Below are 26,806 nucleotides of genomic sequence, written 5' to 3'. Positions count from 1 at the left end.
ATGACGCAGGAGAAAGGTTAGCTTTTGTGGGACAAAGGCTCACAGAGTGCTGCTTTTAGAATTAGCCGCCCAAATGCCATTCAGAGCAATCGGGGCTCAGGCTCCAGTGATAGTATTAGCAGTCCATCTAGACTCATCTTTGGGTGCCTTGGCGCCCTCTGCTGGTGAATCTCTTGCTGAAGAGCTACACCGGAAAAGAACAAAGTTTGAGTTCAGTGGCCAAACTAAAAGAGCCAGTTTGTGTAGTGGTTAAGTGCTCGGACTCTTATTTGGGAGAACCGGGTTTGATTCCCCCCTCCTCCACTTGCAGCTGCTGGAATGGCCTTGGGTCAGCCAGAGCTCTCTTATCTGGGAGAACCGGGTTTGATTCCCCACTCCTCCACTTGCAGCCGCTGGAATGGCCTTGGGTCAGCCAGAGCTCTCTTATCTGGGAGAACCGGGTTGGATTCCCCACTCCTCCACTTGCGGCTGCTGGAATGGCCTTGGGTCAGCCAGAGCTCTCTTATCTGGGAGAACCGGGTTTGATTCCCCACTCCTCCACTTGCGGCTGCTGGAATGGCCTTGGGTCAGCCACAGCTCTCTTATCTGGGAGAACCGGGTTTGATTCCCCACTCCTCCACTTGCAGCTGCTGGAATGGCCTTGAGTCAGCCAGAGCTCTCTTATCTGGGAGAACCGGGTTTGATTCCCCACTCCTCCACTTGCGGCTGCTGGTGTGACCTTGGGTCAGCCGGAGCTCTCTTATCTGGGAGAACCGGGTTTGATTCCCCACTCCTCCACTTGCAGCTGACGGAATGGCCTTGGGTCAGCCAGAGCTCTCTTATCTGGGAGAACCGGGTTTGATTCCCCACTCCTGCACTTGCACCTGCTGGAATGGCCTTGGGTCAGCCATAGCTCTCTTATCTGGGAGAACCGGGTTTGATTCCCCACTCCTCCACTTGCACCTGTTGGAATGGCCTTGGGTCAGCCAGAGCTCTCTTATCTGGGAGAACCGGGTTTGATTCCCCACTCCTCCACTTGCGGCTGCTGGTGTGACCTTGGGTCAGCCGGAGCTCTCTTATCTGGGAGAACCGGGTTTGATTCCCCACTCCTCCACTTGCACCTGCTGGAATGGCCTTGGGTCAGCCAGAGCTCTCTTATCTGGGAGAACAGGGTTGGATTCCCCACTCCTCCACTTGCAGCTGCTGGAATGGCCTTCGGTCAGCCAGAGCTCTCTTATCTGGGAGAACCGGGTTTGATTCCCCACTCCTCCACTTGCAGCTGCTGGAATGGCCTTGGGTCAGCCAGAGCTCTCTTATCTGGGAGAACAGGGTTTGATTCCCCACTCCTCCACATGCAGCTGCTGGAAGGGCCTTGGGTCAGCCAGAGCTCTCTTATCTGGGAGAACCGGGTTTGATTCCCCCCTCCTCCTCTTGCAGCTGCTGGAATGGTCTTGGGTCAGCCAGAGCTCTCTTATCTGGGGGAACCGGGTTTGATTCCCCACTCCTCCACATGCAGCTGCTGGAATGGCCTTGGGTCAGCCAGAGCTCTCTTATCTGGGAGAACAGGGTTGGATTCCCCACTCCTCCACTTGCAGCTGCTGGAATGGCCTTGGGTCAGCCAGAGCTCTCTTATCTGGGAGAACCGGGTTTGATTCCCCACTCCTCCACTTGCGCCTGCTGGAATGGCCTTGGGTCAGCCAGAGCTCTCTTGTCTGGGAGAACCGGGTTGGATTCCCCACTCCTCTACTCACAGCTTTACCTTATCCCTTCGTCTGAAGAATTATGCCTGCATACAAAAGCTTACGTTCTAAATAAAACTTTGTTGGTCTTAAAGGTGCAACTTGATGTTCTACTGCCTCAGACCAACACGGCTGCCCATTTGGTTCTAACAAAATTTGTGTCAGGATAGAAGCTTTCATGAGTCGCTGCTCACTCCTTAAGATAGGATCTGGGTAGCTGAAGTTGCAGACTGTTGCTCAGTGTTAGACTTCCAGCAAAGCCAACTCCTGGCAACGCTAATGTTTGTTCAATAGTTGCAAAGCATTCTGATGCATTGGGCAGCCCCTTCCAAAACTCTCCGTTTCCCCCCTCATTTAAATCCCCTTGTTGGAGCTGCAAAAGGGCTTCACTCTGCCCCCTGGTGGCCATCAGGAAAGCAATGTGGTTTTATTTTAAGATCTCCCTCAAGGATTCTCTCATCTCATAAGCGAAATAACAGGGTGGTGTTTTTTATTAATATAGAAAAAGAGTCCCTTAATTGCTATCAATAAAAATATTTCTCAGCTAAGGACTTACAGCGCTTTCTTCATAGCCAGCAACAGATATAGGACTTCATCTGTTGCTTTGTCATTCCATTCCCCCCCCCCCCACACTTAGTCTCTTGCTTTCGTTTTTTTTGTAAACAGACTGGCCGGATTGAGCCCAACTACCCCAAGGTCTGTGGCCATCAGGGCAACGTGCTTGATATCAAGTGGAACCCTTTCGTGGAGAACATCATTGCCTCCTGCTCCGAAGACACCTCGGTGAGTAGAAAGGTGCCAAAGAACCTGCCTGCCTAGAAAGAACCAAGAAAGCACAATGCTCAAAACCCAGCAGGCAACACATATCAGGCTGAGCTGACAGAGTTTTCTGAGAAGTAGGAGCCCCGCATTCAGCGCAAGGGAGCTTTAGCATTGCACTGGAGGAGGACGGGGGGTGGAATCGGATGAACAACGAGGCTGGTTGGGCACCAGCTCAGATAGCCTCTCTGGCAATGTTTGCATTGCTTTACTTAATGCCAAACTGTGGCTCGGGAGCCACATGTGGCTCTTCCGCACATATGATGTGGCTCTCTAAGTCCCCATTGCCCTGTCAGCCAACTTGGAGAAGGCATTTCTCTCTAAATCACTTCTCCAAGCCAAACCATTTAAAGTTGAAGTTGCTTTCTTTCCACCTCTCCCTCTGTTGTCCCTCCCCTCCCCTTCCTTCCTTCCTTCCTTCCTTCCTTCCTTCCTTCCTTCCTTCCTTCCTTCCTTCCTTCCTTCCTTCCTTCCTTCCTTCCTTCCTTCCTCCCTCCCTCCCTCCCTCCCTTCCTTCCTTCCTTCCTTCCTTCCTTCCTTCCTCCCTCCCTCCCTCCCTTCCTTCCTTCCTTCCTCCCTCCCTCCCTCCCTTCATTCCCTCCTCCCTTCCCTCCTTTCTCCCTCCCTCCCTCCCTCCCTCCCTTCCTTCCTTCCTTCCTTCCTTCCTTCCTTCCTTCCTTCCTTCCTTCCTTCCTTCCTTCCTCCTTCCCTCCCTCCCTTCTCAGACATCTGACGTTCATGTCTTACAGCTCTTAAACATCTGACAATTATTCAATGGGGCTCTTATATTAGTTTGGCCACCCCTGACTTAATGTTTGATCCCCAGTGAAATCTCCAGTTAAAGGTGAGTCTCCAATTGCTTGAGAAATGGTCAAATGCTGAGCAAATTGATTCTGTTTGAGCAACTGTGAGAAAGAATGAATGACCTGAAAGTATCACAGTCTGAACTGGGGAGGGACGGTGGCTCAGGAGTAGAGCATCTGCTGGGTAAGCAGAAGGTCCCAGGTTCAATCCCCGGCACCTCCAACTTAAAAGGGTCCAGGCAAGGAGGCGTGAAAAACCTCCGCTGGAGACCCTGGAGAGCCGCTGCCAGTCTGAGCAGACAAGACTGACTTGGATGGACCCAGGAGGATCTGATTCAGTAGAAGGCAGCTTCATATGTTCATATGAACTGACCCTGGATAGGGAGGAACACTCGGGCCCTAAATTTAAAGCTACGTGTGTCTGTGTGGGGGCGGGGAGGGGGAAATACATTCTCTAGGAATGTTTCTAACTCTGTAGAAAAACCTCTGCTGGTGCTAAGACAAAACGGTAGCCAGGCATCACGAAGCAGGCATTTGGCTTACCCTTTCCAGGAGCGTTCTTGGGGGATGTCTGGAGGGGATAAGATTAAAAAAAAAAAAAAAGAGCTTTGGAAAGATTTTGCATGTTCGTATCACCTGCAGCCTCCCTCCCCAAGGCGGTTTAAACTGCAGGACAATTAATTGCAGGAAGGGCAAAAGAAATTAAATGCATTTACCTCCGAGAGCAAAAGGGACAAAAAGAAGACGTGTTTCAAACAGCAGCCAGCCCTTTTATAATCTGTGTGAGCTCAAGACGTGGCACAGAGAGGATTGCAGTTTCATTGCGGACTGCATGATAATAATTGGGTCCTGCACGTTTCCTGTAGCGGGATCTCTTTCTCTTTATTGTGGTTGGTGTTGTCCATCCCATCCAGCCTGCTGCAGTTCTTCATGAGCGTGAGGTAGGGTTGCCAGGCTCCAGGTAGGGCCTGTGTCAAGCATCAATATTTCTCAATAAGCAGTCTTTTGTTTTAAAGCAAAGCTGTTTTATTGTTAGAAATTCAGAATCTGTACCAAGGACACAAGCCTTGGGAGTAATAGCAATTACAGAGTTACACAGTTGCTATATAGGATATCTTCAAAGGTTACATTACAGATGCATACTTGAGTCACGGGTTCAAAGGCTGCTAAACACTATCTCTTTCCTTACTAAGGAATTTAGGCTACTAAAAACATCTCCCATTCTCACACTTCTCTAGCAGAAGACAAGAGCTGTCTGTGTGAACCTGTGGGAGAGGCAACTTGAAAGCGGTACCAGCCAGGCTGTAGCATAAACATCCTTGGGCCAGATGAATTTATTACTTGCCCCATGGTCATAAAGAAGGGGGGAGCAGTAAAGAGTGGGAGATCTGCTCTGTGTCTGAGAACCCATTATGTCACAGAAATAAGCGCGCTTGACATACTGCCCCCCCCAAGCCCCTCTCCGGGGTTTTAAAAAATATTTAGCATACAATTGTTTAATTAGCACTGGCACTCTCACATTGGAGCTAATTACCCACTCATCATGTGCTGCTGAGAAATGTTTCCATCTATTCAGAAAATACAATACACCCCGCTTCAGTTTAGCATCTGAGATTTCTTTTGCTTAATAGTGATTCTGATCCTCCACTGGTATAGGCTCAGGAGCTTGGGGTCGGGGGTGCCAAGGCGTGTCTCCAGGATCCCCTCGAAGTAAACTGCAATGAAAGATTGGATTTATCTTACTAAACGATTTGGGTAATTCAAGTTCTACAGTCACTTTATTGATTACTCATTTAATACGGAACCGTCCCAAAAACTTGTATGCCAGTTTTTTAGAGGTTTGTGGTAAAGGCAATTTCTTGGTAGAAAGGAACACTGTATCTCCCACTTTAAAATCCCAAGCAGGAGAATGGTGCTTATCGTAATGTTTTTTATGGTTCTCTTTAGCCAATTCCAGATTTTCCTGGATGTTGTTCCAGGCCTTCCCCAACTTTCCCCACCATTGCTGAAAAGTTGAAGGTATTGCAGGCATCGTTCCCCCCGGGAGTAGCGGAAAATGTTTCCCTTCATACCCATTCACTACCAAAAAGGGGGAAGACTTGGTGGAGCTGTGTATGCTGTTATTATATCCATATTCGGTAAATGGGAGCAATTCTGCCCAGTTCGATTGCTGATAGTTTACAAAGCATCTTAAGTATTGCTCCTGTAGTGCATTTACCCGTTCCGTCTGGCTGTCTGTTTGGGGATGGTACGCGGAACTCAAGCCCAGTTCAATCCCAGTTAGTTTACCAAACTCCCACCAGAAGCTGGCAATGAACTGGACTCCTCGGTCACTAATTAGCTTATTCGGGAATGAGTGTAGTTTCACCATGTGTTGGAAGAATAGTTGAGCTAGTTTTTTAGCCGTGGGTATTTGAGAACAAGGAATGAAGTGGGCTTGTTTAGAAAAAGCGTCCACTACTAAAAGAATTATGGTCTTTCCATGAGAAGGGGGAAGTTCTACAATGAAATCCAACGAGACTATCGACCACGGTCTAGTGGCCGTTTCCAGTGGCTGTAATAATCCTGGGGGTTCCCCCCCCCTTCTCTTAGCCATCAAGCATATTGGACAAGAAGCCACATAATTGGAGATGTCTTTTTTCATAAAGGGCCATCAAAATTGTCTATTTACTAGATGCAGGGTTTTTACATACCCAAAGTGCCCCGATAGCTTGCTGTCATGACACATTTGGAGCACCTCTTTCCGGAGGCTCTCTCATTTATGTCAGATCTTGCCCTCAGAGAGCCGGTTTGGTGTAGTGGTTATGTGCATGGACTCTTAATTGGGTGTAGTGGTGAAGTGTGCGGACTCTTATCTGGGAGAACCCGGTTTGATTCCCCATTTCTCCACTTGCACCTGCTGGAATAGCCTTGAAAGGGAAGCTCTGTAAGAGCTCTCAGCCCCACCTACCTCACAGGGTGTCTGTTGGGGGAGGGGAAGGTAAAGGAGATTGTGACCATTCTGAGACTCTTGAGATTCGGAGTATAGGACGGGATATAAATCCAATATCTTTTCCTTTTTCATAACAATTAAGTTTGACACCCCTGTGTTAGATTGCTTGAGCAGATGTCTGGAGAGATGGGGTGTAAATGGGCCAAAGAAATTAGTAAATAGAAGCCCAGAAAAGATCTGATTGGTTCACAGATCCTCCAGGGTTCCAAAGCCACAGTACCCCTTCTGGCCATCTGCAAGGGTGGCGCTCCAGAGCAGCAGAGACCAAGCGAAAGCCGTTCCCTCTGGCTGCAAACTGTCCAGGTGGGAGATTTCCCTCCCGTACTGTCGCTACAAAATGTGCTGTTCTATATCAGACGCATGCTGTTCCAAGGAGGCCGCGCGGAGCTCTGAATCAGAAGTCAGACAAAGGAAGGTGATGAGTGGCAAACAGATGTCCTTGTCTGACAAACACGTTGCGTCACACGGCGTCTTTGCGCTGCTGTGAACGTTCAGAATGTTTTGACTTTTCCTTCCTGGGCTCGCGGTTCCTGGTGGCCTCAGAACGAGGCTCTCGTTTTTCATTCATGTGGAGGAACATGTGCGTTCTCGTTTGGCGAATGACGGGTGCGGATGGTTGTGATTATTCCCTGGGACGCACGCCTGCCAATGATGCCCAAACCTCCGAAATGCACCAGGCGTCTCCGTGGCCCCAGGAGGAAAGTGCCAGAAAGGGGAGGAGGGGGCTGGAGACCCCTGGCGCTGCAACGGGAGAAAGGGCAAGAAAGGAAACTTTGGAAGTTACCAAAGTTGCCTCCAGGCAAGGTTTAAAAATAAGGTTGCCAATCCCCAGGTGGGGGCAGGGGATCCCCCGCTTTGGAGGCCCTCCCCCCGCTTCAGGGTCATCAGAAAGCGGGGCGGGGAGGGAAAGGTCTGCTGGGCACTCCATTATTCCCTATGGAGACTGATTCCCATTGAGTATAATGGAGAATTGATCTGTGGGTATCTGGCGCTCAGGGGGGGGGCTGTTTCTTGAGGCAGAGGAACCAAATTTTCAGCATAGCATCCAGTGCCTCTCCTCAAAACACCCTCCAAGTTTCAAAAAGATTGGAAGAAGAAGACTGCAGATTTATGCCCAGCCCTTCTCTCTGAATCAGATTCAGAGCGGCTCACAATCTCCTATATCTTCTCCCCCCAAAACAGACACTCTGTGAGGTGGGTGGGGCTGAGAGGGCTGCACTTTCAAGGACAACTCCTATGAGAGCTATGGCTGACCCAAGGCCATTCCAGCAGCTGCAAGTGGAGGAGTGGGAAATCAAACCCGGTTCTCCCAGATAAGAGAGCTCTGGCTGACCCAAGGCCATTCCAGCAGGTGCAAGTGGAGGAGTGGGGAAGCAAACCTGGTTCTCCCAGATAAGAGAGCTCTGGCTCACCCAAGGCCATTCCAGCAGGTGCAAGTGGAGGAGTGGGGGATTCAAACCCGGTTCTCCCAGATAAGAGTCCGCACACTTAACCCTTCTTGGAATGCGGCGATCTAGCAACTGTGATCCACGCAACGGTCACCTCGAGATTAGACTACTGCAATGCCCTCTACATGGGGCTGCCCTTATACCGAACACGGAAACTCCAGGTAGTGCAGAACGCGGCGGCCAGGCTGCTGGAGGAACTACCTCGGTGGGAACACGTGCGGCCTGGGCTGCGGGACCTGCACTGGCTGCCGGTTATGTACCGTGTTCGCTATAAGGTGCTGGTTATTACCTTTAAAGCCCTATATGGCCGAGGACCTGCCTACCTTAAGGACCGCCTCTCCCCATATGTCCCCCAGAGAGCGCTGAGATCTAGCTCTCAAAATCTTCTAAAAATCCCTGGGCCAAGAGAAGCTAGACTGAAGGCAACCAGGGAGCAAGCCTTCTCAGCAATGGCCCCTCGATGGTGGAATCAACTCCCAGAGACGATGCGAGCCCTGCGGGACCTGAATCAGTTCCGCAGGGCTTGCAAAACTTTTCTCTTCCAGCTTGCTTTTATGATAGAACCCGGCTAAATTGGAATTGGAACTGACCTGTAACCATCTAGCCATCTTATGTATGATTGTGACCTATAGCACCTTATAGTACCTGTTTTATCTATCTTAATTAATTTGTGTAATTGAATTGTATTTTAAAACTCTTGTTTACATTGTATTTGATCTAAATCGTGGTTTCCATGTCTGTGAGCCGCCCTGAGCCTGCCTTTGGCGGGGGAGGGCGGGATATAAAAATAAACTTACTTACTTACTTACTTACTTACTAACCACTACACCAAACTTTGCCAACTGGCGTGGCGGCTTTGGAGGGCGAGCACCCCTGCTGAGGCCCCTCCCCCAACCCCACCCACTGTAGTTCCACCCCTGAATCTCCAGAAATTTCCCAACCCAGAGCTGGCAGCCAGACTCCTTTCCCTTGCCGCTTTGCATGCCAGGAGAGGCCGGGCAGCCTGTCTGCCTTCCTCTCTGCATTAATTCTGCTGCAGCTGCGACTCTCTCCCGACCTTCAGAAGGTCGACGGCGACAGCAGCATCCCTGCAGCAGAGAGAAGGGGGAGGGGCTGGCAGACAGGGAGGACTGGCTTGGGCCGAAGGAGGGGGGGCCACGGCCATCTGCCGCCCCCGCTTTGTGGCGTGACAGGCCACCCTCTCCCCTCCCCTCTGAAAATATGTCCCCCTTACTCAGAGCTTGGAAGGTTGCAGAAAGGAGTGGTGGGTCTTTCTGGAGCTTTTGCTGTTTAGGACTTTGGTTGTGTTAACAGTAAGTACCAGTTTGGTGTCGTGGTTAAGTGCACAGACGCTTATCTGGGACAACCGGGTTTGATTCCCCCCTCCTCCACTTGCACTCTGTGACACAGAGTGTTGGACTGGATGGGCCATTAGCCTGATCCAATATGGCTTCTCTTATGTTCTTATGTGACACCGAGTGTTGGACTGGAGGGGCCAGTGGCCTGATCCAACATGGTTTCTCTTATGTTCTTACGTGACACAGAGTGTTGGACTGGATGGGCCATTGGCCTGATCCAACAGGGCTTCTCTTATGTTCTTATGTGACACAGAGTGTTGGACTGGATGGGCCATTGGCCTGATCCAACATGGCTTCTCTTATGTTCTTATGTGACACAAAGTGTTGGACTGGATGGGCCATTGGCCTGATCCAACATGGCTTCTCTTATGTTCTTATGTGACACAGAGTGTTGGACTGGAGGGGTCATTGGCCTGATCCAACAGGGCTTCTCTTATGTTCTTATGTGACACAGAGTGTTGGACTGGAGGGGCCATTGGCCTGATCCAACATGGCTTCTCTTATGTTCTTATGTGACACAGAGTGTTGGACTGGAGGGGTCATTGGCCTGATCCAACAGGGCTTCTCTTATGTGACACAGAATGTTGGACTGGATGGGCCACTGGCCTGATCCAACATGGCTTCTCTTATGTTCTTATGTGACACCGAGTGTTGGATTGGTGGGCCATTGGCCTGATCCAACATGGCTTCTCTTATGTTCTTATGTGACACAGAGTGTTGGACTGGAGGGGTCATTGGCCTGATCCAACAGGGCTTCTCTTATGTTCTTATGTGACACAGAGTGTTGGACTGGAGGGGTCATTGGCCTGATCCAACATGGCTTCTCTGATGTTCTTATGTGACACAGAGTGTTGGACTGGATGGGCCACTGGCCTGATCCAACATGGCTTCTCTTATGTTCTTATGTGACACAGAGTGTTGGACTGGATGGGCCATTGGCCTGATCCAACATGGCTTCTCTTATGTGACACAGAGTGTTGGACTGGAGGGGTCATTGGCCTGATCCAACAGGGCTTCTCTTATGTTCTTATGTGACACAGAGTGTTGGACTGGATGGGCCATTGGCCTGATCCAATATGGCTTCTCTTATGTTCTTTTGAAATTTGCAGAATTAGAACACGGTGCAGGGAAGAGCAGCATAATACATAAAATAAACAGATAATGCACGCCACATTCAGTGGCACGGACTACTGTTCTCTTTCTAAAAGCAAAGTTTCTGAACTATTCCATTATACTACAGCCCCATGCACTTTGTAAAGATGCCCACCTAACAAGTCTCTAACTGAAATGTGGGAGCCTTTCTGACTTCCTTGGGTAGGCTGGGGGGGGGGCAGGTAGGGGGCCACCCCAGAGCACAGGGGTCTCCAGGCAGCGCTGGACCATCCTCCTAACACCCTCTTGCTCTCCTTCCCTTCCAGGTTCGGATATGGGAAATTCCAGATGGGGGGTTGAAGCGCAACATGACAGAGGCTGTTCTGGAGCTGTACGGCCACAGCCGGCGCGTGGGTCTCATCGAGTGGCACCCGACCACCAACAACATCCTCTTCAGCGCAGGATACGACTACAAGGTGAGGGGCGGGGGGCAAGGCTCCCTGTCGGTCGGCTCAGCACAGATTTTAAAGAAGCCGTGTGCTTCCAGGAAAGATCAGAAAGAGCCCAGGTTCAAAGCAGCTGAGTTAAGGTTGCCAGGTCCAATTCAAGAAATATCTGGGGACTTTGGGAGTGGAGCCAGGAGACATTGGGGGTGGAGCCAAAAGACTTTGGGGTGGAGCCAGGAGCAAAGTTGCGACAAACATAATTGACCTCCAAAGGGAGTTCTGGCCATCACATTGAAAGGGGCCGCACACTTTTTGAATCCCTCCATTAGAAATAATAAAGGATAGGGGTGCTTTCTTTTGGGGCTTGTAGAATTGGACCCCCTAGTCCAATCCTTCTGAAACGTGGTGAGTCTTTTGAGGAGAGGCACCAGATTCTATGCTGAAAATTTGGTGCCTCTACCTCAAAAAAAAGGCCCCACAGAGCCGCAGATACCCACAGATCAATTCTCCATTATGCCCTATGGGAATCGGTCTGCAGAGGGAATAATGGAGTGCCCAGCAGACATCTCCCTCCCCCCTCCTGCTTTCTGATGACCCTGAAGCGGGGGGAGGGCCTCCAAACTGGGGAATCCCCTGCCCCCACCTGGGGATTGGCAACCCTAAACTGAGTCCATCTGCTCCCAGGATCTCTTGCAAAGTGCCGTCCTGGGGAATCAGGGGATCGGTCTCGGCCTTTCGCCCAACAGCCTTTCCCAAAGATTCAGAAAATGCAAAGTGAGGAGAATGGCAGTTAAAAGGGGTTTAAAGCCCCAGCGTGGACATTCTGTGCAGGTACACTCAATTTGGGGATGTGGTTTTCCCAGGGATCCTTTTGTAGAAAAATAGGTGGTGGAGCTCATTAGCATAATTCATTAGCATATGCTGCCCCAGCCCCCTAACCAAAAGCAACCCAATGCAAGATAGGAGAGCCCTGGGCAAGCGAGGTCTGTTTGGGCTGGCTAGAGATCTAGCCAGCCCAAGCAGGCCTCACTCTCCTTGGCCACCTGCCCCCCCCCACCCCAAAGTCAAAAAGCCAGCAAACCACCCGCCACCCAAAATCACGTGGGCTTTTCCAGGGGTTAATGAGGGCTGCTGGGAGCATGTCAAAGCCCCTGGTGGCTGGTTAGCTGCCCTCTCTCCTAATCCAGGGATTGTTATGCAGCTGCACCTCCTATTCAGTGGACCAGGTAGGTGGGGAGGAGGAGGGGGAACCCTCAGAAAGGTTCAGGAGCTGTGCTCCTGTGAGCTCCTGCTGAATACAAGGCCTGGGTTTTCCTGCAATGATGCGGTGGACCACTAGAGGGGATTTTCCGCACCCCAAATTTGGGCTCCATTTTTGATGGCTTCAAGAACTTGCTGCCCTCCTCGCCAGGATTTGCCATCGAAGGAAGCAACTAATGGCTTCTGCTTTTCCCACAGGGCATAGGGCAGTCTGGCCCCTGGGGGGCTCCAGCCACCCCTTCCCCTTGCAAGCACCTGGGTTGGTTTCTTTGGTCCCCCAGAGCTCTCCTCCTGGGGCTCCCTCAGAATGGGGGGCTGCTTCCAGACAGCTTGTTGGGCCCCCTGCGTTGGGGTGGGAAGGGGTCTAGATCTGGTGACCGCCTCCGGCCTCGCAACTCACACCTTCGATGTCGAACCTTCGGTGGCTTCAACAGAGCAGGTCTGCTCTCCTTGGCCTGGCTCCTTTTCACCTGCTGGAGTCGGGGTGAGAGACGCCTCCGCCTCCGGAGCTCCCCTGGCTCTGCGAACATCTGCCCTTCCGTCTGAGTCATTGCAGAAGAATGATCATGCGGATATCCCGGGGCATGCCAGCCAGTGCATCTCTGCCTCGATAATAGAACACACACCGTCTTGGCTGGATTAGAGGGTTCCCTGGGCAAGTTCTTGCTTCTGCCTCTTCATTAGCGAATACCAGCCTCTGTAATCCAAATGCGACCCACAGCCTAAGGCTGGGGTGGCCAGACCTGCTTAGCGTGAGAGATGCATGGAATAAGAAGAAGAAGAAGATATTGGATTTATATCCCGCCCTCCACTCCGAAGAGTCTCAGAGCGGCTCACAATCTCCTTTCCCTTCCTCCCCAACAACAGACACTCTGTGAGGTAGATGAAGATATTGGATTTATATCCCGCCCTCCACTCCGAAGAGTCTCAGAGCGGCTCACAATCTCCTTTACCTTCCTCCCCCACAACAGACACCCTGTGAGGTAGATGAAGATATTGGATTTATATCCCGCCCTCCACTCCGAAGAGTCTCAGAGCGGCTCACAATCTCCTTTACCTTCCTCCCCCACAACAGACACCCTGTGAGGTAGATGAAGATATTGGATTTATATCCCGCCCTCCACTCCGAAGAGTCTCAGAGCGGCTCACAATCTCCTTTCCCTTCCTCCCCCACAACAGACACCCTGTGAGGTGGGTGGGGCTGGAGAGGGCTCTCACAGCAGCTGCCCTTTCAAGGACAACCTCTGCCAGAGCTATGGCTGACCCAAGGCCATTTCAGCAGGTGCAAGTGGAGGAGTGGGGAATCAAACCCGGTTCTCCAAGATAAGAGTCCGCATACTTAACCACTACACCAAACTGGCTCTCCAGCAGACGTTTGAGAGCCGCAAGACATGAAGAAATATTATACACACGCAGGGCTTTTTTTGTAGCAGGAACTCCTTTGCCTATTAGGCCACACACCCCTGATGTATCCAATCCTCCAAGAGCTTACAGTAGGCCCTGTAAGAAGAGCCTTCTAAGCTCTGGGAGGATTGGCTACATCAGAGGGGCGTGGCCTAATAGGCAAAGGAGTTCCTGCTACAAAAAAAGCCCTGAAATCCATCCATGCAGAACTTTTTTTGTAGCAGGAACTCCTTAGCCTATTAGGCCACACACCCCTGATGTAGCCAATCCTCCAAGAGCTTACAGTAGGCCCTTGCAACATCAGGGGTGTGTGGCCTAATATGCAAAGGAGTTCCTGCTGCAAAAAAAAGCCCTGCAATCCATCCATCCATCCAGAACTTTTTTTGTAGCAGGAACTCCTTAGCCTGTTAGGCCACACACCCCTGATGTAGCCAATCCTCCTGGAGCTTAGAGTAGGCCCTGTAAGAAGAGCCCTGTAAACTCTGAGAGGATTGGCTACATTGGGGGGTGGGAGTGGCCTAATATGCAAAGGAGTTCCTGCTACTAAAAAGCCCTCCATCCATCCAGGGCTTTTTTTGAGCAGAAACTCCTTTGCATATTAGGCCACACCCCTCTGATGTAGCCAATCCTCCAAGAGCTTACAGTAGGCCCTTGCAACATCAAGGGTATGTGGCCTAATATGCAAAGGAGTTCCTGCTACAAAAGAAGCCCTGCTTGAAACTCATAATACTTTCTTTGTGCGGAAAGATAAAATACATCATCATGTGTGAAACACCACTTCGAGGTGTGCGCTGTGTGCCGTGGCCAACGGAAGACCTGCCCTTGAACATTTCTCACTCTCCTCAGAGGCTGCATGGGCCAGCCTTTCAGGGAAGCCGATCTGCCATGGGAAAGTCTGAGGATTGTCACGGTTAGCTAGAGGGTCGGATACGGGAGGTCCAGGTTCGAATCCTCGCTCTGCCACAAATGCTTGCTGGGGCCACTCTCAGCCTAATCCTGCCCCTCAGAGGAGAACCGGTTTAGTGTAGTGGTTCACAACGGTGGACTCTAATCTGGAGAACTGGATTTGATTCCCCCCTCCTCCTCTTCCACGTGCAGCCAGCTGGGTGACTTTGGGCCAGTCATAGTTCTCTCAGAGCTCTCTCAGCCCCCCCCCCCCACAGGGTGTCTGTTGTGGGGAGGGGAAGGGAAAGGAGATGGTAAGCTACTCTGAGACTCCAAGTGGAGGAGAGCAAGGCATAAATCTAATCTCCTCCACTACTACTACTTCTTCTTCTTCTTCCTCTTCTGACTATTGTAAGTATAAAAGGGAGATGAGGAGAATTATGGAAGCCACTTTGAGTCCCCATTGTGGAAACAAGGTGGGGGGGGGAGCGAAGTAAATGAAATAAATAAATGCATGATGAAGGCACAGCTCCCCACCCCCCTCCCACCCCGCCCTGGAAGCCCTGCTGATGTTGGTGGCCTCATTCGGCTCAGCGTGTTGGCTTTTTTGCAAAATCTTTTCCCTAGAGACGCTGTTTGAGGAATGTTGTTTTTAAATCCAGTTGGTCCATTGGAGCTTTTGCTTTGGTGACCTCCTTGAACAAGCAGGAAAGGCAAACAATAAGTCATTCCGAAGCCCTGTTCTGAAGCCTAAGGGGGGGGGGTGAGGGGTTCCCCTTTGCACTTCCTCCTCCTTTCTCCCTCTCTCATGATACCAGGGGGCCCCAGTGAATGGGCCAAAGTTTTGATACAGGCAAAAGGGAATCCCTTTTTACTCAACAAGTAATTCAATTCCGGAATTCTCTGTCACTGGATGTGGTGAAGGCCCCCCTTTAAACTGGGGTAAGAGCGTTCGCAGAAGAGATGTCCATCGGTGGCGACTGGTCATGGTGAGTAAAGGGAACCTCCACATGCAGTGGCAGTCAGCCTCTGGAACCCAGTGCCGTGAGGCAGAATCAGGGGAGGGCCTTGTTTGTGTTGGCCACTGTGTGCGTCAGGATGCTGGGCAAGGTGGTCCGCTGGTCCGATCCAACCGGGTTCCCCTTATCTTCGTCTGTTCTCAGGTTCTCATCTGGAACCTGGACATCGGCGAGCCCGTGAAGATGATCGACTGCCACTCCGACGTCATCCTCTGCTTGTCATTCAACACGGACGGGAGTTTGCTCGCCACTTCCTGCAAGGACAAGAAGCTCCGGGTCATTGAGCCCCGGTCTGGCAAAGTCCTCCAAGTAAGTGCGTTTACTTACCTTATTGACAGCCGGACTGATTCCCCACTAGCCTTCTGCCTCTCTCAAGCTCTTCTCCGCGGCGCTTCCGTCGGATTTCACGCTCTCTGCCTCGGGGCTGCAACTAGCTGCGCCTTTTTCGTGCGGCAAACAGAAACCGGTTTTTAGAGGATCCTGTTTGCTGTGTGAAAGAGGCGGAGCGAGTTGCCGCCCTGGGGCAGATAGTGTGAAATCCAACAGAAGCCCCGCAGAGGAGAGGAGAGTGAGAGTGGCATAAGGCGAGTGGGAAATCAGTCCTGGTCTTTCTCACTTAAGGCAGGTTGCACAATAGAAATCTGTGCAATTCAAAGGAGATGACCTCTAAAAAGCAGTGCAATAGAACCAGGAAAGCATGGAATATTAGCCTACGTTGCAAGGCAGTGCAGTTCCTTCTTGTCAACTGAGCGGGCCAGTGGCTCAGTGGCAGAGCAGCTGCATGGCATGCTTGAGGACCTGAGTTCAAGACCGGGTAATTCTGCTTTGAAAAACACGGGCTGAAAGAGACCTGTCTATGTCTGAAGAACAGAACATAGCAATCTAGCAGGGTATATTCTCCAATTTAATAGAAGCTTGCTTCATATGTTCAATTGCACATTACAGTGTTTAATTTCTTTAGTGCTGGGTGTATAAATGGGCCCCTGACCAGGACGTAAGTCAGAGAGCGGAGAGGTCAGTGGCTTTTAAAAATACGGCTCTGGGTTGGTGAGAATACACTCACCCTCCTTCCAGTAATATAAAGTTTTCTCGTTCAACATTTTTATTAAGTTTCAAACAAGGAGAGGGTATAGGGAGGGGGGAAAGGAAGGGAAAAGGTTGGAGAAAGAGAATTTTAAAATACATTTCAGTTTTTCTTTCTTTCTTTCTCCAGCTAAGTATCAGTTCCTTAAACATATCTTTGCTCTTAAACAAATTAATACTCTCTAATTATTATACTATATACAATGTAGACTCAATAGCAATTGTCCAACTCATATGCTCATAATTCTTCCAATTCACAGTTTTCAACCCAAGTTGAAAACTTGGCCATGTTATTTTTAAGTCTTGTTTACTCTCTTCTCTCGTTAGGCCTATTGAACCAATAATATAAAGTTTTCCGTAAGAAATCTCTCAATAAGCAAATTTCTATAGAAGGAGTGCTTGTTGAGAGAGAGAGTTTGAGAGAGCCAGTTTGGTGTAGTGGTTAAGTGTGCGGACTCTTATCTGGCAGAACCAGGTTTGATTTCCCACTCCTCCACTGGCAGTTGCTGGAATGGCCTTGGGTCAGCCAGAGCTCTCTTATCTGGGAGAACCTGGTTTGATCCCCACTCCTCCACTTGCACCTGCTGGAATGGCCTTGGGTCAGCCAGAGCTCTCTTATCTGGGAGAACGGGGTTTGATTCCCCACTCCTCCACTTACAGCTGCTGGAATGGCCTTGGGTCAGCCAGAGCTCTCTTATCTGGGAGAACCAGGTTTGATTTCCCACTCCTCCACTGGCAGTTGCTGGAATGGCCTTGGGTCAGCCAGAGCTCTCTTATCTGGGAGAACCTGGTTTGATTCCCCACTCCTCCACTGGCAGTTGCTGGAATGGCCTTGGGTCAGCCATAGCTCTGGCAGGGGTTGTCCTTGAAAGGGCAGCTGCTGTAAGAGCTCTCTCAGCCCCACCCACCTCGCAGGGTGTCTGTTGTGAGGGGAGAAGATATGAGATTGTGAGCCGCTTTGAATCTCTGATTCAGAGAGAAGGGTGGGGTATAAATCTGCAATTCTTCTTCTTGTGGAAAAATAAGTTGTATCAAAACTGTGACAACTTGGTAAGAATTTCATTCCACCATTTTCATGCACAAACAAAAGCTTTGTCATCAAAATCAAGCCTGAGAAAACTGAAGGGAATGTGCCCCTCTTTAATTAATGGGACGTTGTCTTGGATGAAGGACGATCGGAGTCCAAAATATTCTGGAGGCATATTCAGAACCGAATCCAAACACATTGTCAGCAACAGTTTAAACTGTAAAGGGGACAGAATTGCTTGGCTGGATCTGACCACAAGCCCGTCTCCTGCAGTGACGTCGCTTTGGTCTTTGCAGGAAGCCAATTGCAAGAACCATCGTGTGAACCGGGTGGTCTTCCTCGGGAACCTGAAGCGCCTTCTCACGACCGGAGTTTCACGGTGGAACACCAGGCAGATCGCCCTCTGGGATCAGGTCAGAAAGCTCCTAAGCACAGACAGACGTGTGGGAGGGGGGGAGAGTGGAACGCTAAGCAGAAGGACTCGGGTGGCGCTTTTAAGACGGACGAAGTTTCATTCTGGGAAGAATCATAGAATCATAGAGTTGGAAGAGACCACAGGGCATAATGGATGTCTCCTCGTTTTAACAATTTATTGATACCATATGGTTACAAATCTTAATTATAAATTTTCAATACTAACCCATATGGCGTTTCAATCCCCCCTCCCTCCAATGTTGACTTCCCCGAAGCTATAGATTCAGATTCAATACTAAAGGTACTACTAACTGATCAAAGTTCAAAATATATATTTTTCCCCCCATTAATGCTAAAAAATTGTCCAATGTCTTTTTATATTCCACTCTCTCTCCATATATCCTTTAAATTTTTTTCACTCCTTTTTGAATATCTCTAAATCATAAGTCTCTTAGCGTTCTAGTTAGTTTGTCCATTTCACTCCACGATAAAACTTTCATAGTCCAGTCCCATTTCTCTGGTATTTTTTCTTGCTTCCAAAGCTGCGCATACAATGTCCTAGCAACTGATAGCAAGTACCAGATTAGAGTCCTGTCTTCCTTTGGAAATTTTTCTAATTGTAATCCAAGCAAGAACGTCTCTGCAGTTTTCTTGAAATCGTAACCCAAAATTTTGGAGAATCATAGAGTTGGAAGGGACCACAGGGCATAATGGATGTCTCAAGGTGCTGACACCTCCTTTTTCTTCCCACAGGAAGACCTCTCCATGCCCTTAATAGAAGAGGAGATAGATGGTCTCTCGGGGCTCCTGTTCCCTTTCTACGATGCTGATACACACATGTTGTATTTAGCCGGCAAGGTGCGTAGTTGGTCGCCTTCCTCTAGTACAGAGGTGGACAAGGTGTAGTGAGGCAGCTTTCTCTTCTCTTGGAGTCTGAGCTGCCTTGTCTAAGAGGCATTTAGGCACACCCTAAACTGCTCCAGATTTACTCTTCAGGAGCTGGAAACGAACCAATCTAGTTCCAGTCTAGTAATTTTAAAAGCATGAGGCAGTTCCTTGGGGGAGATTAATCAGAGACTTCCTTTTAAAAGCATGAGGCAGTTCCTTGGGGGAGATTAATCAGAGACTTCCTGCAACTTGTAGGAGTTGTCCTTGAAAGGGCAGCTTCTGGGAGAGCTCTCTCAGCCCCACCCACCTCACAGGGTGTCTGTTGTGGGGGAGGAAGATAAAGGAGATTATGGAGACTCTGTCCTTGAAAGGGCAGCTTCTGGAAGAGTTCTCTCAGCCCCACCCACCTCACAGGGTATCTGTTGCAGGGGAAGAAGATAAAAGGAGATTGTAAGCTGCTCTGAGTCTCTGATTCAGAGAGAAGGGCGGAGTAGAAATCTGCAATTCTTCTTAATTTAAAATTTGGATACTAGAACGGAAATCCCAAGTGTGCATACTTGGAAACGAGTCTCCTTGTTAGGCTTGCTCCAGTGTAAATGCCTGTAGAGCTAGGGCGTGAATTGGTCACCCTGCCTCAGTGATCCACCAGTAAAACGGGAAGAAGGCCGAAAGATTTCATGAGGCTGCCATGAGGAGAAACAGGACTGCCAGGGTCGAATGCTCTGAGAAGCATTAACAGCATTGGCCTCAGGAACCTGGGCTGGATCCCGTTTTGTTTGTGAGACGCAGCCGGTTCCATGGTGTCCCCTCTTGCTCTGTTCCCCAGGGAGACGGGAACATCCGCTACTATGAAATCAGCACAGAGAAGCCATTCCTCACCTATCTCATGGAGTTCCGCTCCCCGGCCCCACAAAAAGGCCTCGGTAAGGAGGAGAGCGTTATGGGGCTGGGTCTTGTAACATGGGAGGGGCCTTCACCAACACTATCTCTCCATTTCAGGCCTCTGCCTCAGGCCCCTTGCTTTCCTGAGTCTCCCGTTCCACCCTGGGAACTCCTGGGTTTCCCCCTTAGCCAATTTTGGCCAGGTGATGGCCTGATGAAATCGAATGCAGCCACTTTGGGGAAGCTTAGCAAGTCTGGGTCGGGTCAGCACCTGGAAGGGAGATTCACCACCACCCCCCCCCCAGAACACCCCCATCTCTGCCTGGAGGTCCGTGGAGGAAAGGCAAGACAGACGCTTAAGAGCAGGACTTTTTTTTTTTAGCAGGAACACGCAGGAATATAGTTCCAGCTGGTTTAATGTCAGGGGGTGCGGCCAAATATGCAAATGAGTTCCTGCTGGGCTTCTTCCGCAAAAAGTCCCACTGAAACAATGGTGGTGTCAGGGGTGTGGCCTAATATGCAAATGAGTACCGCTGGCCTTCCGCAAAAAAGCCCCACGTAAAACCATGTTGGTGCCAGGGGTGCGGCCAAATATGCAAATGAGTTCCTGCTGGGCTTCTTTCGCAAAAAGTCCCACTGGAACAATGGTGGTGTCAGGGGTGTGGCCTAATACGCAAATGAGTACCGCTGGGCTTCCGCAAAAAAAGCCCCACGCAAAACCATGTTGGTGCCGGGGGTGTGGCCTAATATGCAAATGAGTTCCCACTGGGCTTCTTTTGCAAAAGAAAAGCCCTGCGTGAAACAATGGCGATATCGGGGGTGTGGCCTGATATGCAAATGAGTTCCCGCTGGGCTTCTTCAGCAGAAAAGCCCCCCACGAAACAGTGGTGATGTCAGGCGGTGTGGCCTAATATGCAAATGAGTTCCTGCTGGGCTTTTTCTGCAAAGAAGAAGCCTGCATAAGGGACAATGCATAAAGCCAGCATCTCTGATGACAGCTACCCAGTCAGTCACTGTGTGGCTGAACTTTCCCCTCACCAGTTCGAATATTCATGAACTGCTGTTCCAGCGGCTGGAGGGGCTTTCTCACCCCACCAGAGAAGAGTCCGTGGGGAGAAAAGGAGAGAGAACAGCTGTGGGTTGGAGCCCTCCCCAAGGCTCTTCCTCTGCAAAAAGTCCCATTTCCTTAACCCCCTTTTTGCAGGGGTGATGCCCAAACATGGCCTGGACGTTTCCACCTGCGAAGTCTTCCGCTTCTACAAGCTCATTACTCTGAAAGGGCTGATTGAGCCCATCTCCATGATTGTCCCAAGGCGGGTGAGTACTCCGGATCCCCACTGAAAGCAGCCCCCGGGTGGGTCCTGTAAGGCAGAGGTCCCCAACCCCACAGGCCACTAACTAGTACCGGTCTGTGGCCTGTTTGCAGCTGGGCCATGGTGTGAGAAAGAGGCACTGCTACCCCTTTCACCTGCCTGGAATCTGGGACCCAGGTGGATGAAATATATGAACATCTGAAGCTGCCTTCTACTGAATCACACCCCCCCTGGGTCCAGCAAAGTCAGTATTGTCTACTCAGACTGGCAGCGGCTCTCCAGGGCCTCAAGCGGAGGTTTTTCTCGCCTATTTGCCTGGACCCTTTTTAGTTGGAGATGCCGGGGATTGAACCTGGGACCTTCTGCTTACCAAGCCGATGCTCTACCACTGAGCCACAGTCCCATTCATGGCTCTCCAGGGTCTCAAGCGGAGGTTTTTCTCGCCTATTTGCCTGGACCCTTTTTAGTTGGAGATGCCGGGGATTGAACCTGGGACCTTCTGCTTACCAAGCAGATGCTCAGCCACTGAGGCACAGCCCCATTCATGGCTCTCCAGGGTCTCAAGCAGAGGTTTTTCTCGCCTATTTGCCTGGACCCTTTTTAGTTGGAGATGCCGGGGATTGAACCTGAAACGTTCTGCTTACCAAGCAGATGCTCTACCACTGAGGCACAGCCCCATTCATGGCTCTCCAGGGTCTCAAGCGGAGGTTTTTCTCGCCTATTTGCCTGGACCCTTTTTAGTTGGAGATGCTGGGGATTGAACCTGGGACATTCTACTTACCAAGCAGATGCTCTGCCACTGAACCACCATCCCTCCTCTTAGACATATGAACATATGAAGCTGCCTTATGCTGAATCAGACCCTCAGTCCATCCAAGTCAGTCTTGTCTACTCAGACTGGCAGCGGCTCTCCAGGGTCTCCAGCGGAGGTTTTTCATGCCTATTTGCCTGGATCCTTTTTAGTTGGAGATGCTGGGATTGAACCTGGGACCTTCTGCTTCCCAAGCAGATGCTCTACCACTGAGCCACAGCCCCATTCATGGCTCTCCAGGGTCTCCAGCGGAGGTTTTTCCCGCCTATTTGCCTGGATCCTTTTTAGTTGGAGATGCCGGGGATTGAACCTGGGACCTTCTGCTTACCAAACAGATGCTCTACCACTGGGCCACCACCCCTCCCCTGAAAGAGGCAGTGTGGCCTGGCTCCAAAGCACCACCTCTTTTATCCACCCGGGTCCCAGGCATGCAGAAGGGGCAGTCCGGCAGCAACCTTCACCTACCTCTCATTTAAAGACCCCCACGTGGGGGGGGGGCAGGGCAAGGCGTGGGTGAAGTGGCAGCCTAGGGCAGCAAAAACCCCAGCACCACCACCCCACTGGTCCATGGAAAAATTGTCTTCCGCAAAACCAAAACCAGTCCCTGGTGCCAAAAAGTTTGGGAGCCACTGCTATCAGTTCTGAGTCAGTTTTTGCAGGCCAGCTCATTTGGCTCAACCTGGGTCTCTTTGGCCCTCCTGGGCCTCCTCTGCCAATCTCCACCGTGACCGCCTTTCTTGCCTGAGTGCTGCCTGGGAAGCCACCTCTGCTGCAGGACTGAGAGCTTTGGGGCGGGGGAAGAATTGAGACGCTTGAGGATGTGTTAGCACTGTTTGCATTCCAAACGGCAATTGCGTGTGTGTGTGGTGGGGGGGAGGAATTGCCCAGTCAATCCAAAAAGCCATACATCGGCATCATTGTGAGAATGAGGGAGGGGCTGTAACCAATGCTCCCGCTAAGCTGTGGAGTCTTGTGAGCGAGAATTCTACTTTGTGAGCTACTGGCATTACAGTTCTGAACTACTGCATGAATTAGTTTGCTCTGGGGCCAATTTTTCCTGAGCTGAGACAAAGATGTGTGAGCCAGAAGCTAAAAAGACTGTGAGCTTGCTCATACTAACTCAGCTTAGAGGGAACACTGGCTGTAGCTGATGACCTCTGTTATATATTGCATCTCACTGAGTTCTTGTTGCCTGAGCTTGAGATAGGCACTCCTTGCAAATCAGGATCCTGAAGCCTGGGAGATCTGGCCAATCAGGATGTAACAACTTGTAACAAAGAGATGCAAATGAAGGATCCTGGAGAGACCAATAGGAGGGATTGCAGCCGACTAAAGGGGGGCATGTTTAACTCAGCCACAGTGTATATTATTGAGTGAATTGACTGGGTTGTTTTTGCAATAACGTGTTCTTGGCTGATTCTGTGCTGGCTGATTTCTTTCAACCTCCGTCTCCTGCAGGAGCGAAGACCTCCTCTTTTGGGGTTTGCTCGATTGTTTCTTACTAGGACAAAGTTTGAGTCCGGTCAGGTGCCTTTTAAGACCAACCAAGTTTTATTCATGGTATGAGCTTTTGTGTGGTCTTCAAGGTGCCCCCGGACTCCCAACTTTGTTTGGCTGCTTCAGACCAACACGACTACCCCACTGAATATTTCTTACTACTTCGTTTTGGTGGTTAACTATTCCAGTGTGGTTAGAGCATCAGAGTGACCTTGCTGGATCAGACCAGTGGCCCCAACCTCTTCCTCAGAGCCAGCGGTAGGGCACAGAAGCCGAGGCCTTTCCCTTGAGATTGCCTCCTGGCTCTGGGGTTAGCGCCTCGGAGTGTGGAGGTTCCCCCCCTCGGTTTCCTGTGGCTAGCAGACGCTGATAGACTTCTCCTCTGCCTAATCCTCTTTTGACGCGCTCTATGCCTTTATCTTCTCTCCTCATTCTAGTCAGAAACGTACCAAGAGGATATTTATCCCATGACTCCGGGGACAGAACCAGCCCTCACCCCAGATGAATGGCTGAGCGGAACCAATAGAGGTGAAAGCGCCCACACCGCGTTGTCTTGGGAAGCCGTTTAGAAATGCACTGCCTGAAATGAGCAACAAAGAAGGATCCACTCGTTTCCAGAAACTTCCGGATATCAAAACAGAAGGCTTAAACTTGTCAGAATTTGGAGTTGTAGCCAGCCAACAACTAGCAGAATGCAATGGGAGATACATGCACCATTTCCCTTCTGTTCCCTTCCACACACACACCCCCCATTTCCCTTCCTTTAGCAGCCTTTTGATTTGGGAAAGAATCGGGGCTTTTTTGGTAGCAGGAACTCATTCGCATATTAGGCCACACCCCCTTGATGCAGCCAGTCCTCCTGGAGCGTACAGGGCTCTTAGTACAGGGCCTACTGTAAGCTCTTGGAGGATTGGCTACATCAGGGGAAGTGACCTAATATTCAAAAGAGTTCCTACTACAGAAAAGCCCTGGGAAAGGTGATGCTTGGAATCTCAGGGCCACAAGCAGAAGATTGGGGGTGGGTGGATGGACGGGGGAGATGGGAAGGGAAGGAATTTCCAACCAATGCTCCCTCTAAGCTGTGGAGTCTTGTGAGCAAAAATTCTACTTTGTCAGTTACTGGCATTAAAGTTGTGAGCTACTGCATACATTAGTTCGCTCTGGGGCCCATTTTCCCTGAGCTAAGACAAAAATGCATGAGCTGGTGGCTAAAAAACTGAGCTAGCTCACACTAACTCAGCTTAGAGGGAACACTGTTTATGTACTATATAAACCGGGTCATTCTCCTAGAGCAAGAGTGGCCAAACATGTGGCCCCTTCACACCTATTGTGTGGCTCTTGGCCAGCTCGGAGAAGGCATTTGTCTCTTTAAATCACTTTTCCAAGTCAAGTCCAGCTGGTAGCTTGGGAAATGCATTTAAAGTTGCTTTCTTTCCACCTCCCTCCCCCATATATTTTCCTTCCTTCCTTCCCTCCTCCCTCCCCTTCCCTTGAACATGCGATGTTTATTCTATGTGGCTCTGACGTTAAGCGAGTTTGGCCACCCCTGCCTTAGAGTACGGGCACCACCGTGGCTGCTGACAGACTTCCCCAAATGTGGATTCCTGGTTGATTCTACTGCCTCTGAATGCAGAAGTTCCCTTTAGCCATTGCGGTGTCCCCTTTAGTCACATTCTTCTCCGCACAAAAGAAATTGGTGTATTCCAGCAAGGTGGACGGCTGAAAGAGTTGCAGTTTCATGTTCTGGCCAGCTGTGATGGTGGCAGTAAAGAGCAGCACAGGGGTGAGTGCCCCCTGGAGAGATGCCATGGAGACTGAAGGACCTTGGTTCTAGAGGCACTGATTAGAGTAGGCACGCTTTCTTCTTGCCCTACAGGAGCCAGCTTTTGCCCAGCTAGAACAGGCAGCACAGATGAGCAAGAACTGGCTCCACCTAAGTTCTGTCTCTTCTCCTGAGCCCAGAAGATGTAACTATCTGAGTCAGGAGGAAAAGGCAGAGAGAAAGTTTCCTGCCCTTTGCAGCATCTTTTGACATTTTTTAAATCTCTTTTTTTTAAAGATCCCATCCTGATGTCTTTAAAAGAAGGTTACAAGAAAACATCCAAAGCAATTTTCAAGGCGCCTGTAAGGGAGAAAAAGAGCGTCATCGTGAACGGGATAGACCTCTTGGAAAATGTACCACCCCGTACAGAGAACGAGGTAAGGGATTCAAGACTGTGCTCTCTCTCGGTTCAACCTAATGCACATTTTTTTTCCTCCCCAGTCCTAATCACCTGATTTCCCAAGCTGACCATGGGGGATTTGAGAGAACATTTTCAAGGACTTTGCAGGTCTAAGAAGACACAGGGCCAACCGCCCCTGTGGTCCCATTCTCCCCATTGCAAAAGGCACAATGACTCATTTGCTAAGGGAAGGGAAAATAGGATGGCCACGTGATTGCTGTTAGACGCCAACAAGGGCAGTACCATTCGCTCCGGTGGGCCAAGCTGTCCTTCTCCCGGAAGTGGTATAAACAAAGCAAATGTTCCCATGTCAACCAGCCTCTAAATAAAATGCAACCACCTGAAGATGTAGAAGAACTATTTCAATGCAAATCCTATACGTATACACCAGGGGTGGCCAAACTTGCTTAACGTAAGAGCCACATAAACGTCAGATGTGTGAGAGCTGCAAGACATGAACATCAGATGTTTGAGAGTTGCTAGGAAGGAAAGAAGGAATGGAAGGGAAGGGAGAGAGGGAGAGGTGGTAAGAAAGCAACTTTAACTTTAAATACATTCTCCAAGCTGCTGATTGGCTTGGCCTGGATAAGTGATTTAAAGAAACAAATGCCTTCTCCAAGATGGCTGATGTGGTGGTGGGGGTTTCGAGAGCCACACAATATGTGTGAAAGAGCCACATAAGGCTCCCGAGCCATAGTTTGGCCACCCCTGTCATACACCAAATGACTCTCTTATACAAAAGTACTTCTAAATATAAGAACATCCAATGCAAATCACAAAGAACAGGGAGTCCCAATATATTACTAAAACTTAAAATGTCCACAAAGGGTATTCTACTTTTTCTGATGGGAATCCACAGTTCATCTAATGTCTCATATCCGTCTTCCTCAGAATCAGTTTTCACAGCTCAGCCTTCCATGAAATCAGCTTTCGTAGCAGCGAGTCGGCACTCCCATCTCGTTTCACAAACTGCTTTCTCTGAGCTTTTCATTTCAAGACTAATTTCTAGGAAAGAACGCTTACTAACACACCACGCTTTCTCCCAGAAGTGACAGAACTTCTCTCTTTCTCCTCCCCCTCTAGCTCCTCCGAATGTTCTTCCGGCAACAGGACGAGATCCGGCGGTTGAAGGGCGAACTGTCGCAGAAGGATATCAAAATCAGGCAGCTACAGCTGGAGCTGAAAAACCTGCGCAATTGCCCCAAGAACAATGAACTCTAGAGGCGGTTTGCTCAAACAAACTGTGTTTCTACCCAGTCTTTACTTCTTCCGTCTTCACGTAACACAAGATAACGAGACAGAGACTGGCGACAAGCCCTGGGTTCACTGGAAAGGCTGTGCTTCTTGTCTGGTCTTTAACTCGCACTAAAAAGATGCTCCCCACTCCCCCCATGAGCTAGCTGAAAATGAAAGCATGAAAGAGTA

At 50.0% G+C, this 26,806-nt stretch overlaps 1 protein-coding gene across 1 annotated transcript; it reads left to right on the top strand.

Annotated features, from left to right (window-relative positions):
- LOC132587947 (coronin-2B-like) lies at positions 1–26,806 on the top strand. The gene is made up of 11 exons (XM_060260360.1): positions 1–16; positions 2,356–2,501; positions 10,557–10,706; positions 15,389–15,553; positions 17,651–17,767; positions 18,522–18,626; positions 19,483–19,579; positions 20,743–20,855; positions 23,597–23,687; positions 25,219–25,358; positions 26,465–26,806. The coding sequence occupies exons 1-11, from the start codon at positions 1–3 to the stop codon at positions 26,600–26,602; spliced, it is 1,278 nt and encodes a 425-aa protein (XP_060116343.1). The 3' UTR covers positions 26,603–26,806.

The sequence above is a fragment of the Heteronotia binoei genome, chromosome 19 (genome assembly GCF_032191835.1).
Source record: "Heteronotia binoei isolate CCM8104 ecotype False Entrance Well chromosome 19, APGP_CSIRO_Hbin_v1, whole genome shotgun sequence".
NCBI lineage: Eukaryota > Metazoa > Chordata > Lepidosauria > Squamata > Gekkonidae > Heteronotia > Heteronotia binoei.
The sequence above is the reverse complement of the archived record's forward strand: the minus strand, read 5'-3'. Positions and strand labels throughout refer to the sequence as shown.